The following is a 16,175-nucleotide window of genomic DNA, read 5'->3' as shown; positions in this document are numbered from 1 at the left end:
GCAGAAATGTAAACTCTAAATGTAAGATGGAAAACACTGAGCTTGGAGAAACTTTTTCATAGTGTCATGTGTCATATCTTTATAATATTGACATCTTTAGGAATGCAATAGAAAATGTTAGGATTAAAGGATTAAACTTCTACAGTTAAAAGTGTAGAATTTAAATCAAGACATGTTATGTTACTGTTGAACAGTGTGTTAAGAACAGTAAAACCATTCAGGATTTCATTTAGAATATTGAATGCAGTTTTGGTCACCACACTATAAAAAGAAATTGCTGCTCTTGAATCGGTCCAGAAAGTGTTGCCAAAAACATGACAGGGCTTAAAGAAATATCGTACTCTTAAAATAGGAGTTGCAGTCTTAAACAGACTGGACTATGAGGGGTGTCACAGATCACACACAATCACACAAGCGCTCCCGCATTCTCACGAGCACTACCCTTTGTAAACACCCACGCACCAATTACCACCGCACTCGTCCTTATTTCAACCCTCACTCTCCTCTTGCCCCTCACCCACTATTGAGGTTTCCTCACCGAGCTGCTCTTCGACTGCCTTCTCCTGAAGACAGCCCTTTCCTTGGTTTTGTCCTTACCGGTTTCTAACTCCCTGCTATCACACTCGGCCTCGACCTTGCCTCTCGTTTTGGTTAGCTGTCCGCTCGAATCCCTTTCCATCTCCTGACCCGACTCCACTGGGGCACCCGTTTGAAGTGTTCCAGTTTCTCAAGACATTGACAAAGTTAAAGAGCCCAAAAGAAAACTAAGGGGAAATGCCTTTGAAACTGACAGCAGGGGTCATACTGTTTCTGCCAGGGGTTATGGGAGGACACGTTACCCAGCCATGTCTCTGTAGCTGATACACTGACTTCCTTAAATGGGCCAAATGGCCTCCTTCCATTTGTAGCCTTTTTCTGTTGCTTTCTCACTGACCCGTTTAGCTCCTTGTGTTTTCTGTTTTCTGCACTTGGGTAGGTCACTGTCAGTGGTGTCTTCAAACTCTGCCACTCTAAATGACCTTAATGTTGATGAACATTCTCAGTCAGTCCTGTTGTCTCCAGCACTGCGCTGAGACCAGAGATTTGCATTTCAAAAGTTCAAAGAGCCATTCTGCTCATGTTGCATGTCATCTGCCGTTCACAAAGAGTACGATACACCCTGTTAATATTCATTTGTTTAGCGATGCGCTGCCCTTGGAGTGGAGTTATGCATTTAAATTATGTCGGCAGAGTTACTTTTGACAAAACTGCACTGAGAAAAAAAGACTGGTGTTGAATATAGAATTACAAGGAAGGATGTAAATAAGAAGAGAAGAACCAGTTCAGCCCAGTGGTGCTTTTTTATTAAGTTTAGTAGCAGGGTGAATCTTAAATTTCATCAAGTCATTTCTTAAAGGAACCCAGCCAGCAATTGGGGAGCCTGTTTCAGACACTCACAGCTGGATATGGAAGAAGTGTTTCATATCCTCTGTTCTAAATGAAATACACTTTTCGTTTCTAGTTGTGGCCCCATGTCCCTGTTTCCACACTGAGTTTGAAGTACTCTCCTGGGTTGACCTAGTCGATACACTTTGAATTTTATACACATTTCCTTTTAAACTCCCTTGTACTTGACTAAGTGATATACTGTCTTTAACTAATCTCTAAATGATCTTGCTCTTCTTTGAACTCTTTCTAAGGATACAATATTTTTTTTGTGGAAGGATGACTACAATTGAACACACTGACTGCGTTCATGCTGCTATTTTCCCAGCTAGATTGCAGACTTCAGTCTGTGCATGAGGTCATGTTTTATGCAGAAGCAGCGTGGACATGTTCATAGAGGTGCTCTCATTCACTGCCAAACCAAACATGAAGGCAGAGTTGATAGAGATGCAAAGGAACAGGTAACGGGTTTATTCCAGGCTGAAAAGAAAAGAAAAGAAACACAACATTTCGGCTGTGGAGCCTTCTTCAGGTGTGTTGATAGAGATTATGATCACAGAAGATGTGAACAGAATTTAACACTTTTTATTTAAAAAAAAAATATATACAATATCATGACTAGGCATAGTGAGAATAGTACATAGTCTTTGCTGCAAATAAATTAGTTTATTAGGGTCTTTAACTTCGCATTCCACAGGAGTCAGAATCAGCTCTCGTGACATTATGTGTACAATGTAACAAATGTCACACAAAGTATCTTGAACAAAATGGAAGGGAAAAATAATTCCAAAGAAGGACAGATGTGTGTTTTTATGAACGATGCATACATCCCTGGAGATGCAAAAAATCTCTGAGAAAATGGAAACATTATCAGAGGTGTCCAGTCCTGGTCCTGCGGGCCCAATGCGTCTGCAGGTTTTCACCTGCATCCGAAAAGCTGGGATAGGCTGTTAAAGTAGTTCTATTAAGACGGCAACCTGCTGGTTTAGCTTGTTGAGAACGGAGCTGGAAAGAAAACTAGAAGACATACAGTACTGGCCTTGCAGGAGCAGGACTGGACATCCCAGCTGTATTTGCTGAATTGCTTTATAAACCTCTGGATTAAAAAAAAAATTGTTGTATCAGTTCAGCCTGAAGAGCCTTGGTGTAATGTCTTTAGGATTCTCTCAGTGCTTTATATTAAAGAGCATGTAGTTTAAACTAGATTTAACACATTTCACATGTCTGTAACATTAACAGAAAAAATGCAACGATCCTACATCTATTACACATGAAAATCAAAATTCATACCTTAAGGGATGATTTCTTAATAAAACGTATTCATTTTAATTACACTAATTGTTTTATACTAGACTGCTTTAATTTTTTTATCAGTCAAAACTGTATTTTTCCCCTAATTTCCCCCAAAATACCCCCAAATTTTCATGTTCTGTAATTTAAATTCCTTAGAGCTTCTGAGCTAAAATTCTTTCAGTCAAAACAACCACAATAAATTCTGTGTTCTATGTTTTTGTTTCTCATTTCCAACTCAGAATAGAATAAATTATCACTGACTTCTGTCCTAAACTCTGTCAGTGATGGACATTCCCTTCTTCGCTTTGATAGTCTGAAAGAGTCACTGGACTTGACACTAGAACCAGTGAAATCATCTGACCTGTGTTCAAGTCATTTAGCTTGAGAAATCAAGAGTGATGGAATGCAAATGAGGTTCACAAGATCATAGAATCAATCCTGCCAAGAAACATCATATGCTGGAAAAGATATTTCACATTTCTTGAAAATATGTTGGTAGTATTTGAAGAAAAGTTGCACACAGACAACACCTGTGGTGGATTAAAATACAGAAATGTGTACAGATTGAGTAAGGACAGTTTACTTCCCTGCAGAGATTTGGCTTATATTTATTTCTGCAGATGGTGTCTCTATACATTTGGCATCTGCTGTGCCGTTTCAGATGTTTTATTTTAAATTTCAGTTACAGATTTCTAAAAGTAATATATTTGTCTTCACCAGGCTTACTGAAAGAAGAGGAGGTCATTGTTGACATACAAAAACTTACCCAAGCAAATCAGAATGTATTCAAGTATTCCAGCCACGTCCTGACCTTGATATTGACTATACATTTATATATAATTGTTCCCAAGTATAAGAAGAAGAGAAGAGCTTCTAGTGCTTCTGCCATCACTGACACTTTTCTTCCCCTTCAATTTCATGTTTGCAATATTCAATTTTTCACTTTCAATGATTTATTTTGTAAGACGCTCTGTCTGATAAATGAAGCAAGCAGTATCTTATTCATGCTGCAAAATGGGTTACTGAATTATGAAGAATGTCACTGCCTCTGAACCCTTATGTTAGAGTAATAGTTATAATAAATTGCACTTATATAACACTTCTTATCCCAAAGGATCCCAAAGCGTTTTATACACAGGAGGAGAGCCAACTCATTCACAGCTGGAGCACCAGCAGTCCCACCACACATTGGATTACGTACTGAAGTGAGAAATTGTTCTTTCGGATATTTAAAATCTCATCTAGAGGCTGGCACCTCCTATGATCAGGAGGTGATAACATTAGTATATCTTTTTTCTGTTGTGAAAGTTCTGATGTATGTTTCATTTTTTTAGCTTTGTTGTCTTTATTCATTAGTAAACCGTTACCAGCCATGGAAAACAGTGGGTATGTAGAACATGGGTCATGTAAACTGAATTCCGTGAGTCACACAGCCCTACTTTCTTTTTCTATCTCTGAAACGCATGAATGAATGCGTGAATCTGAGGAAACCTTTAGTCATTTAATCAAATCTTGTCGCATTAATTTGCATCGAAAACAATTGAAAACATTAATAAGCGCATGAAGTAGACAACAAATCGTAAATGGGTTTTCTTCGACCATACCACTGCAACGGTCAGATATGCAAAGTTGGTTTGTTAAGCCTATTGAATGAATGGGGAATTTAATTAATTTTCCATGGTTTGTTTTAGGTGTCTCATCGGGGGGAAAGCAATTTACAGCCAGCCACTCTTGTACAAAAGGACTAAAAAGATCTGTTTTTTTTAATATGGGTTTCATATCCGTATACTGAGTCTTGTAGATTGGCAAAAAGTACTGGGAGATGTTATGCATTCTGCTCCACACAGACCTTAACACAGCCTGGGGGGTCTCTGTCTAGCTTCCAGCCCTGTGTCAGCTCCAAACCCTTCATGCCCATCAGTACTGCCTGTGATGTAGTAATCATGAGTTATGGAAGATGTATATCTGGATTCTTAGATGGTGAAGTCAATGTAAGAAGTCAATGGGAGGAAGGAGCTGTTTAGCTCCATATATGAAAGAAGCAACAGAGCCTTTAGTGGGTATCTCTCAGTGCAGCCTGTTACAGTACTGGTTCTAATTTTTATGCATGTATGTATATTCAATGTGGAACAGAACCTGTTTTTACATGCTGACACTGTTTTGACATCTTGACTCTGTGTGTGAACCAGTACCTTATACCATGCATTCAAAATGAAGCTCCAGTAAAAATACCACCAACTCCTGTCTGAAGTCAGTGCTTTCCTGTAATGTATCATTGAAGTGGGTTTCTGACCTGGAAGGGAGCAGACAGCAGCTCTGAGGTGGGCTTGGAGGGGTGGGATAGGGCAGTTGCATTGGAATCTTTTCATGGGAGATTTTATATTCATGCATTCTTTTCTTGTGTGAGAGATTTATTACATGTGCTTCTGTTTATTCTTCATACTGTCACAAAGCAGTTCTTTCCGGGCCCTATGCAGACGACGCGATCCGGAATTGTGAAGATACACTAGGGAGAAAGTCATGCAGGAAAGGGTCTGGATACATGGGGGCGTGTCCGAGGTGAGCAGGTGTCCTGGGGAAGTGAGTCCGGGCGAACAAACTAAGCCAAAGTCCAAACGGGGAATCCAAACGGAAGAGTAGAGTCCAAGGCCAGGAGATCCATCCAAGGGTTAAAAGCATGAGCCGGGTCGGGACCGGCGGGGCAGGGAATCAGGAACAGAAGGCTAAAGCCATAACGGAGCCAGACGCAGCAAGACCCCGAGCTCTCACGAAGCAGAGTTCAATGAGGAACGCAAAGTGAAGTCTGCGTCTGGCTTTTAAGGGAGAGTGGGAATAGGGAACAGGTGCAGACAATGGGAGAAAACAAGGAAGGGCTGGAGCGCCCTTTAGAGAAGGGTTAGCGATCGTGACACATAAAAGTCTGTTTAAACAGTAAAACGACTTACGGTACGTATTTTGAGGAACTGAACTTTTTTCTTGATTCAGTTAGACTCATTTGGAAAATACTGTGTGGTGATGCAGTAAAATTTTGCAAGTGTGAAATTATAAAAAAGATCCTTAACCTTTCATCTGTGCTATCGCATTGATTTTATACCGTCACCTAAAATAAGCATTGTGAAGGGCAAATGTCATAACACACAGGTGGGATCCAGCTTGGTTTTTTAAATTTCTTCCTAAATCCACTGTAGTGAATTCTGTCTGAACTGGCTATCTTTCATCTCTTGTTTTAAATGCAGCAGATTGTTAAACAAAGCTGTTTCTTGTTGGTATTGCCTTCTTGCATAGACATCTTTTTAAAGAAATAGGTGATATTTTGTCCGCTCTGTCATTTTTTCTTTTTTGCCTGATAAAAAACCTCACTTCCATTTCCATCACGCAGAGAGAGTTTAAAACATTTGCCTAGTCCTTGACATCGTCTAAAGATTTTGTTTTGATGGTAAGTGGTGGATAGAGTTATAGCTGAGAACTTTGTGGGAATACAATGTTTTATTGGACCTGTGATGCGAAGGTCACAGACAGAAAACATGGATGCAAGAGCTAAAGAGTAAAGGAAAAAACCTGCCTTCGTGGATTATGCTCTCATGGCTTCTACCCCAAATCCCCTTTCTCTAAAGGCACAATCTCTATTCCTGGTGCATGAGAGCCCCAGTTCAGTTCTTCTGATCAGTCAGCACTTAATTCAGGGACTTCCGGCCCTTGAGGAGAGACTGGTATTCAGATCATTGTTATAAATGATTTTTCAACATGACTAACTTAAACAAGTCAAACAGTTTAATTTGGATTCATTAAGCAGGTGAAGTGCTGAGAAAACTGATTCAACAGTTGCCTTCAGAACCTTCTGGTCTGGGGCCGGTCTGATTGACCCTGATCCAAGCTACTGTAGAGGTGCCAAAGAGGAGCTGTTGCAGGTGCAGGTGCACCCCAAGGAATCTTCTTTCCCATGTCTTATCAGAATTCTCAGTAAGTGGGATAATATTGAAGGGCTAAAGTCTCTCTCTGTACACTATGTTCAGCAAAACACCAGCTGCAACATTAAATGTAACTGCTGTTGATAAGACTAGGGGCCTGCAGACACAAAGAATGCTTGTTTAAGAATCCCAAAGAATTGGTTTTGTGTAGAAGGCCAATCACAGCTACAGTACCTGCTTTTAGAAAACACTGATATACAGGTAGCTCAGTTATGTAGACATCTTATGATTGATGTAGAAGCCAGCAAACTTCCAACCACAGGTGCAGATCCTTAGCCACACACAGAGCCACCACACCGTCCCAGTTGGGTGGAGGTGGAGGTTTAGTACCGCAAATCTGTGTCGGTACAAGTTTCTCACAGTAAGCACTGTTGCCTGATCCATGCCTGCTAACAGGATTGATACAAATTGTCCAGATACATTTTCAGTTAAGGCAGTTGTACATTTTCATGTAGATTTCCAATACATTTCTATGCCACACTTAACCGGATTATAGCATTGGATTGTTGAAGATGTGGTGTAGAAATAATAGTTTTGATTTTCCTTGGTCTCACATTGTTGCTAAGAGACCCTTCTACGAAATTTCCGCAGGTGTGAGAACTTGAACATTTTAGTCTTACAAAGAGACATAAATGCAACACAGGCGCAAATGATTATGGAGATCAATGGCACTGCTTTTCTATGTGGACATTTCCTTTCAACTTTGTGTGTGTTTATTCATGAGAAAGCTGAAAAGAGAATAAAAAGAAATGAAATAAAATCAGGGTAGAAACCTCTCCTGTCGGCACTCATTTGCAGCTGACGGGTCACATTGCCATATCAATCTGTCACATAGAAAAAAATGAGACAGCCTTGTGAAGATGTGAAAAGATTAATGAGGTTGAAGCAAACTACATGGCTTGTATCAGCTGGGAACGAATGAATGACAGCGAGAGATGTATTTGGGTCTCTTCATGTAACCAAAAGCATGTCTGCATTTCTTTATTGGTGACGTACATCAGTAAGTCATTTCACTTGGGTAAAGTAAAAAAAAAAGGATTCTGCCACCTCACAGCTCTCAAAGGAAACACATCTGTTAATATGATTCTGGATTGTGTGTGGGTTGAAATTGTTTTATTTTCAAGAATTCCAAGACTTAATGTTAATGTATTACCTCTGAAAAGTTGCATGAATGAAATGTGCTTGTACTGTGTATTGTAAATTGACTACAGGCAGTCTTTTGTAGTATTTCAAAAGAGCATTCATTCTTGGACATAAGTAACAGCATGTAAAATATTCTCAGGACTTTACAATATCCTGACTTTTAAATCCATCACTTTCACTATTATATTAAAGACATACACATGCCTACAAATCAAAAGGAATACATTTGTTTTTAAAAGATACAAGTTTAATTTTCTCTATAGATTTTAATATTAATTCAGACAGAGATTGAGTTCTCTAAGAAAAATCATACAATTGTCACTTTTTTCTTTTGAGTATTGACGGTAGTTTCTTTATCACAGATTTGACTGTTACAGCACATGACACACCAACAACCATGCAAAACATTGAAGATAATCCTCTCCCAGTTGAGAAGTGTGTAGAAACAATGCCTGGGTCGTGTAGTATAGTACAAGTCTGCTTTTTGATATATTCAATACCACAAAATACTTGATCACGGTACATTTATCCATTTATCACAACACCAATACTTGTTGATTTTGATGTTAAATACATTTCGTAATATGGTTTTAAATCTCTCACATAATGATTGCATTGTTAACAGTGTACATGTACATGTTTCTTACATCCATCTCTGTCCCTTGATATGATTGCCTCAAATGACAGGAGACCAGTTGGTCTATCTAGTCTGTTTGGTACTGTATGTACTGTAGTAGCTAATTGATCTGAGGATCTCATCCAGCTATTTCTTAAAAGAAGCTACAGTAACAGCTTCAACAACATGGCTGGTGAACTTGTTCCCCTCTCCCAGAACCCTTATCATGATCAGTTTTGAATGCACTTCGCTTCTGCATGGAGCACCTATTAATATTCGGTATACAGAATAAAATAAAAAAACTGCTTTTCAATCTTCTTTAGAAACATACAAGCCCAGACTGCATTAGAGAGTCTATTCAAGTCATCAGCGCATAAGAGGACCGAGGCAATTGTATTTCATTTACTTGAACAATGAACAATGACTGTAATTGTAATTTCACAAGCCAAAACCTGAAAGGTAGTCTAATTTTTTTCAGGATTCAGATTCTGATTCAGAAATGTACAAGTTTAAACACGGGACAGATTGAGCATGAGATTTTTATATACATCTGAACCCAACATTTCACTTCATGAGGCACTACACATACCCTGGTCTTTTCCACTCAGTAAGCTGTTGTCCATTCTCACATTGTCAAACTCTACATCCACTGTGGTCAGTTACAGAGAGGGTGAATGTACAGTTTGAAAAAGTTCTCATAACAGAAGCTTTTGTAAAATGAAAAGTGTGCTATCTGAGACAGTTTTGTTTTTTGATGCAAATGTTTTTGAGCTATACTGCTTTATGTTCCAAGTCACTAACAATTTATAATTGTCAATTACAATTGATCTAATTGCATTCATTTTCAGGTGGAAATCGTTTTAAAAATGTAGCAAACGTTTTTGTTCGGTGTTGTTTCTCTTTACATTTAAGACGATGAACTTCACATGAGAATACAGATCCCAATGGATTACACGTTAATAACAATTTACAGTTGTGTTGTCTCCAGCCAGATTACAAAAAGGTGCCTGATCACCTGTATTTGAGCTACGTACAGTAGTTTCCCTGAGACGTTAGTTGTAATTGCAGCATAGAACTTCAGAACGTCCCACAAATCAGTTCAAATAATATTGAACACTTATACGACACTAAAAAAAGGTATTTCTTTAAGCATTTTGATTAAATAGACCCTAATTTAATAGTCAAGAACTTGCAAAAAATAAGTTGATAAATATCTCAGGCATATGACATTTTTTACATGACATTTTTTACAGTTCTCACTAAGTAATTTTTAATTTAGAAAACCATTGACTGGCATGCATTTCTGTACAAGGCCCTGTGAATCAATTTGAAAGTTCTGAGGAAAGAGTGATATTAAATAAGGATGAACAAATGAGATTAGCAAAATGCCCTGAATTCCAGTGAAAAGTGAAGGAATTCTTGTTCCATTGACACAGATTCAGAAGAACCACTTACAGTACACCTTATTCATTTAAGCACCATCACAGTGCACAAAAAAACCCTTACACTCTGCAGAACAAGACTGCTGAACTGAAATGACAAGTACCTGAAGGCATGAGCCAGTCTTAAAAATACACTATGAAAAGCTATTCATGGATTAAGCCCCTGACTATTTTTTTTATAGGCAGTCACCTTTTTAGTTATGATTTTCATGTACATGGGAATACACTAGCATATACAGAAATCATCTGCAACACACTTTTAATTTTTCCCTTAATTTCTCCTTTGTTTTTATTTGGATTTGAAGAATAGTTCAACATACAGTTCATACAGCTGTAAGAACTTCTTATTTTGCCTAACATCAGCCGAAATGTTGTGTTTCTTTTCTTCTCTTTTCAGCATGGAATAAACCTTTACTTGTTCCTTTCGAGTTAATTTCCTTGCCTTTTCAAAAGCAAAACATCAAGAGCAATCTCTGGTTATTACAACGAATTCCAGGTTTCGTGATGAGTTTAAATTGCACCCTGGCAGAAATACAGTATCTGGGACATATTTATTCTTGCACTACAGAAAATACAGCCTCAAAAAAAAAAAGATTCTGCGGGTTATTCTGAATAACAACAAAAGGAACATTAAGATTGCACAGATGGTTGACGGCAAACGTCTCTTCTTAAAGCTTTCTCTACCCGTCGTTGTCTGTTTGACAAATTTTTATTATTATATCATATTTACTGGGTCGATTTGGTTTCTGGCGCTTTTGCTGTCGTGGTAAACGGTGAGGTAATTATTAAAGGGGGAGGAGGTCTTCCTCTCCGGCTCCTTGTTGGCTGAGGGCGCATCTTGCCCGAGAGGGGTCCGTCTCTTCATGCGGAAGGAGGACAAGGAGCACCTGAAGGAGGCGGTCAGGGTGGTGTTGTTCTCCGACTCGACCAGCACGGTGGCGCTGCGGCAGTAACGCTTCAGTCCTTTCCGAAAGTGAATGGTGAACAGCCCGTAGGTTATAGGGTCCAGGCACGCATTGAAGAGCCCGAAAATGAAGAGGATGTGCGTTAAGGAATGAGAGATGGTCTCCTCTAGTACGTCTGGGGAGAACCAATACCACAACCCCAACAGGTAATAAGGTGTCCAGCAGACGATGAAGGAAGACACGATTACTATGCTCATTTTCAAAGTTTTCATGCGTGCCTTCGGTATGTTGTTTTTGGAGCGACGCAGGTGCACTTCCTTGGAAGATACTGTAGACAAAAATGTAGAGGAGATGTAATGTTTATAAAACTGCGTAGTAAATAAACCAAAGGATTGGAAATTTGCTGGTTTACCGAAAGACAATACAAAATTTAAAACTAGTAAAATAGGCGGAGTTTATTTTCTCCAAACTTTTTTTTTAATAGACGTTTTAATTTCTACACCGTTTAAGGTAAATGTTTTGTGTTAATGATGTTAACACTCATGCGGATCTTATCAAACATAATTATTGCTTTTAGTCACTTCACCAGCTGTCGGTGTTTAAATGAGTTTAAGAAGGGTGCTTCTACGTTACTCACTGTTGCCCTTCGTCATTCGTTTGGAGATTTCCATGAGAATTCTGGTGTAGCAGAATATCATAATTGCCAGAGGCAAGAGGAACAGACACACGAACGTGAACATGTTGTAGACCGTCTCCTGCCAGTGCTTGCTAAAGCTCCCCCTGGTGGTGCACTGGGTGAAGTTTTGAGGAACGGTGATGGTAACGTTGTGGAATATGAACATCTGCAGGTAAGAAGGGCAACACAACAACCACACGGTGAATCGCAGTAGGGGACCCCCGTCTGCTCCTGGCATCCCCTGAGACTGACTCGTGTAGCTAGAAACTCGCCGTTTTTCTCTTCATTAAATGGGGGTAAATCAGTAAACAAGGTAAAATTGTGCCATGCTGATGAAAAGGTCAGATGATGTTTACAGAGGTCACTCTTTGGCCCCAGTGTATTTAAATGAATACACTGTGTACTTTATAGCAGATGAGATTCTAATTTAGCTGGGTTTGTTTAGAGCTGTAACAACATCAGGGCAGAACAGGCCATTAAAAGTAGTTATATTTTTTTGGACTACAACAATTCCAACATTATCCCAGTATTATTAATAGATTCTTGTAGTGTTGATTAAGTTGCTTGGTGGTGAACCTGTTATAAAGAGACATTGTAAAGGGAGTGAGTGTTTACCTACCCTACCTAGAAAATGAGTTACATTTATGTGCTTCAGCCTCAGTGCCTTTTCATGAAAGAAAACAGGTAATAATCATTGTAACTTTTCACTTGCATGCTGCCTTAACATTTATAGCTTGACATTAAATACATACTGTATTTTCTCTTGGGGTTCTGCACAATGTGACTCATGAGCTAAGCTAATGGTAGGAACATTTGTGTTTTCAAACTCTTTCTGCTACTGTCCATAATTAAACATAAAATGTTTAATGTGAAAATGTGTCTGTGAATTACATGTGCTTTAGACTGCATATTGTACAGTTCCTTCTGAAATAGAGTTGCTATACACATGCATTTAAGGATTTTTATAAAAAAAGATTTTATGTATCTGAAATGTGTGCCGAGGTACAGAGAGAACAGGAGAAAAAAAACTGAATTAAATATTTTCCATTTTAAATTATGAAGACCTACATTATTATTGATTATTTTTTAACCCTTTGCCAGTGTTTTACATTCCATCTACTGTAGGTCTGTCGATTGCGAACATAAATAACTTAAATACAGGAGTAGCAAGGCAGCTCTCGCTCAATGATGTCAACGTAAGGTACTAGTATATTCATGAATACACCTGTGATTATTTTTAAATGATTGTTCAGTCTTGTTGAAGAATCCTTTCTCTGGAGCAATTAACTGATTTTTCATTCATGGCGATTTTAAAACTTCTGTTCGCTGTCAAAGTCAATCTGGTTTCCCCGGCCAGCGCGTATAAGATTTTCTTCTGGTTAAAGCAGCTTGGTTCAAACAGCAGGTGGACCCGAGACTTGTTCTTTTTTACCTGCTTTGAAGCATTTCACACTTGACAGCACAGGGAGTCTGAACGAGGCCTTCGACGCACTCTTCAGCACACTGATGGAATACATTCCTGTTTGACTGGGGGGGTAGGGATTGCGAGCAACTTGAAATGAAAGTCAAAGAGATACTCCTGATGGTTTAAACTTAAAATAAGATTTCACTTAAAATATTTAGATTAGTTGTATTTCCCCTAAAACAAAAATAACCCCAGTTTCCATCTTACATACTAACTTGTGTATGATACCGCAGAATGTGCATTGTCCACATCGCTATCCATTCTCTGTAAGTGAGGTTACAAAACCATCCGCTATACAGTGTCTGACTTTGGGGAATTAGGAGAATGCAAGTGAATAATTAACACACCTGCTAATCAGAATGAAAGTGACTGGCAGACTTTACCTACTAAGATGATATCTGAGCTGACAGCCAAGTTAGATTCTTGTATTTTGAATCCTGTGCTCTGCGAATGATTTTGAATGCATCCTCAATGTCATGTTGATGATAGCTTGCCACACTGCAGTTCTGTACTGAGTTCTATAATAAGGTATAGGATGTTTTCAAGGACACTGCAATGTTTTCATATACGTTTTCTGAGGGTTTGACAATAAATTGGATTCATTGATGTAAAGCCCCTGGCCACCATATGTGTGCCACTGTCTGGCAATAACCACAAATCCACAGATCAGCTCGAAGAATACCCAACTGAAGCTGCTCTTAGCCTTTATTGCAAACTACCATATATGAGCTGCAAGGCATCCTGGGCTCTCCAGATTTGTTCACCCTATACAGTTACGGACTAAATTAGTCTCAGATTTCATTTTAGAACACCCTTCAGGATTTTAAAAAATACTTTTTATGTTGTTTTTTTCTTATTGGTGCCTGTGTAGTACAATGGTGCCACGGAAATTGCAGCCTTCATGTTAAACCTTCACAGAACTGTGAAGGTGAGCTAAACTTAAATGCTGAAAAAAATCAAACTTATTTTTTTTTTACCTCCTGCAGTGGCTCTTGCTGTGTTTACACCCTTTAAACTTCTACAGAAACTAAGCAGATTTTACTTTGAAAACCCTTTTATATTTCTCCTTCTCCTTGACATTTACTGAAAGTCATATACAGTAGATAACAAGGGACAGTGACCACACACTGGTTTCAACCCAAGTTACAATATCACTTGCATAGTTATGCATCTAATTCCAATGCTAGGCTTATTTCTATGGGAATTTGCAGTAAGAGGCTTAAAATTGTATTATTCAAACAATATATTTTTGCTGCTTCCTGTAATTGTCAGTTAGGTCAAAAAAAGGACAATCGCGGTCTAAATTAATGCTGTTCAATTTTTGGTTATCATCTGCTGCAGATGTAGGCTGTCACGCTGCAGTGAAGCAGCTTATTTTAACTTAAATTGTCAGTGACTTCAAGGAATCATAGAGATCAACAAATACAGGCATTTGAATTACCTATTGGTGTAGTGCAGTTGTTCTGAATTTCTAGAAATGCAGAAATGTATGATTGAGAAATCATTTTTATGAGTATTGTTTCTGAAGCTCCTAGCTACATTTCTTAATATTATAAATGACATTATTTTCAACTAAGTACATGTGCCATGGGATACAATCAATGAACAGCTTTACCTACTGTAGATAATTTTTTCTGAAACTTAAGCGAAACAGTAGGACACAGTATCATTTTAGTGCCATTAATTCTAATATGGAAACACAAAGCTTAATAACATTTGAATACTTGAGGGCAAGATAAACTCCCAGTGTTATCTTTTACTTAAGCTTTAAAAGAACTATTTTCCTACCCCTTTCAAGACATTATTACCCGTTGGTTTCTGTTGCATTTTATGTGTCCGTCATCACCTGAGGCTGTTTGTTGTTGCATTAATCTCATAAGCAGATGTTATTTCCTACTTATCCTTAAGTACTTTAACATAATTCTTTGCTTTTGTTCTAGGATTCTATCAAGTTTATCATGCTGCGCTGTATTCTTGGAGAGAATATTTTTCTATTTAGCTTTTCCAAAATTATTTTAGTCTTGTGTGTGTGCTCAGAATCTCGGTGAAAATCTGGTCTCTGATTTAGTTTTAGGTGTAGATTGTCTTCAGTCAGTTTTGGTTGGTGTTTTCCCGTACAAAGCACAGACATGGCGACAACGACGGATAATGCAATACAAAACCATCACTGGGGGGTCTGTTCCTCACCTGCGGGACGGATAGGAATGCACTCATGGCCCAGGCCACGGAGAGCATGATCTTGTTTTTCTTCTTCGCCTTGTTGATTGCCAGAGGGTTCAGGATGGCGGACTGCCGATCCAGGCTGATGACCACAGTCACGAAAGCACACGAGTACATGGCCAGAAGCTTCAGAAACATCAGCAGCCTGCAAGACACGTCCCCCGCCAGCCACTGGACTGTGATATTCCAGACGGCGTCCACTGGCATGACGATGAAGGTGACCAGGAGGTCAGCCACAGTCAGGTTGATGATGAGGATCCGCACGTGAGATTTTCTCTTGGTGTTGGTGCTGGCGGTCCACAGCACGGCCAGATTGCAGATGGCAGACACGATGCACAGGATGAACGTGATGATAACTCTGGCTTTGGCTGCAGTGGAGAACGTTGGCAGCTGGAGCACCTCCCCAGTGCCGTTCCTGGTGCAAAGGAGCATGGAGCTTGTGTCACAGCTGGAATTTGCTTGGTAACCCGGGGAATAGAGGAACATCATGAGCTCGTGTCCACGAAGGGTCTCATTCATTTCTGGCGCGTACATCGGGGACAACATTTCTGTCTTCCCCCATCAGTTTGACCCCCCCAGGACTAGTCCAGTTGCCAAGGAAAGCTGCAAGGCATAGTTTGGATAATAAATTGGCCACATGGGATGGCGCTAATTAGGACCTGCAGGTGCAAGCAAGATGAAAGGAGAGATCAGATAGCCATTTTGTACCCCTGAGCTCTAGTGTGCATTAAATCTTTTAAATGTGCTTTTGTTACATTTTTTAAATATGCAGTGTGTTTTCACCCACGTGCATTGAAATGTCAGAAACACACATTACCCTAAAGGATAAAATCACAGTCCATATTTACAAATACCATAATGATCTCTATAAAAGAATATATAATAATGCAACTATACACTGTGACTCTAATGGAAAAGAGTTTTTTTTTAACAAAACTATATTTCAGATCCTGATATCATGCATGGTCAGAAAGCATTGACAGTTACAAAGTTGATCACACAGTGTCACAGAATTTTCCACC

General features: G+C 39.1%; 1 protein-coding gene and 1 long non-coding RNA gene across 2 annotated transcripts; one reads left to right on the top strand and one right to left on the bottom strand.

Annotated features, from left to right (window-relative positions):
* Nucleotides 1-7,932: 7,932 nt before the first annotated feature.
* On the bottom strand, nucleotides 7,933-15,699 carry gnrhr4 (gonadotropin releasing hormone receptor 4). The gene is made up of 3 exons (XM_088641345.1): nucleotides 15,121-15,699; nucleotides 11,430-11,634; nucleotides 7,933-11,120 (listed from the first exon to the last, which is right to left on the bottom strand). The coding sequence occupies exons 1-3, from the start codon at nucleotides 15,697-15,699 to the stop codon at nucleotides 10,603-10,605; spliced, it is 1,302 nt and encodes a 433-aa protein (XP_088497471.1). The 3' UTR covers nucleotides 7,933-10,602.
* Nucleotides 10,860-15,898, top strand: LOC148659275 (uncharacterized). Its single transcript, XR_015940391.1, has 2 exons — nucleotides 10,860-10,998; nucleotides 15,205-15,898. It is a non-coding gene; the product is annotated as an uncharacterized LOC148659275 (long non-coding RNA).
* Nucleotides 15,899-16,175: the final 277 nt, after the last annotated feature.

This window comes from Lepisosteus platostomus, chromosome 7 (assembly GCF_059453375.1).
Source record: "Lepisosteus platostomus isolate fLepPlt1 chromosome 7, fLepPlt1.hap1, whole genome shotgun sequence".
In the NCBI taxonomy this organism is placed as follows: Eukaryota; Metazoa; Chordata; class Actinopteri; order Semionotiformes; family Lepisosteidae; genus Lepisosteus; species Lepisosteus platostomus.
The sequence above is the reverse complement of the archived record's forward strand: the minus strand, read 5'-3'. Positions and strand labels throughout refer to the sequence as shown.

What these genes read in the sequence shown, in the direction of transcription:
- gnrhr4 (XM_088641345.1), bottom strand. Translation starts at nt 15,699, where the DNA reads ATGTTGTCCCCGATGTACGCGCCAGAAATGAATGAGACCCTTCGTGGA. An exon ending in CATTCCTATCCGTCCCGCAG is followed by an intron (nt 11,635 to 15,120) that starts GTGAGGAACAGA and finishes TCTTACCTGCAG; the next exon opens with ATGTTCATATTCCACAACGT. An exon ending in ACGAATGACGAAGGGCAACA is followed by an intron (nt 11,121 to 11,429) that starts GTGAGTAACGTA and finishes TTTTGTCTACAG; the next exon opens with TATCTTCCAAGGAAGTGCAC.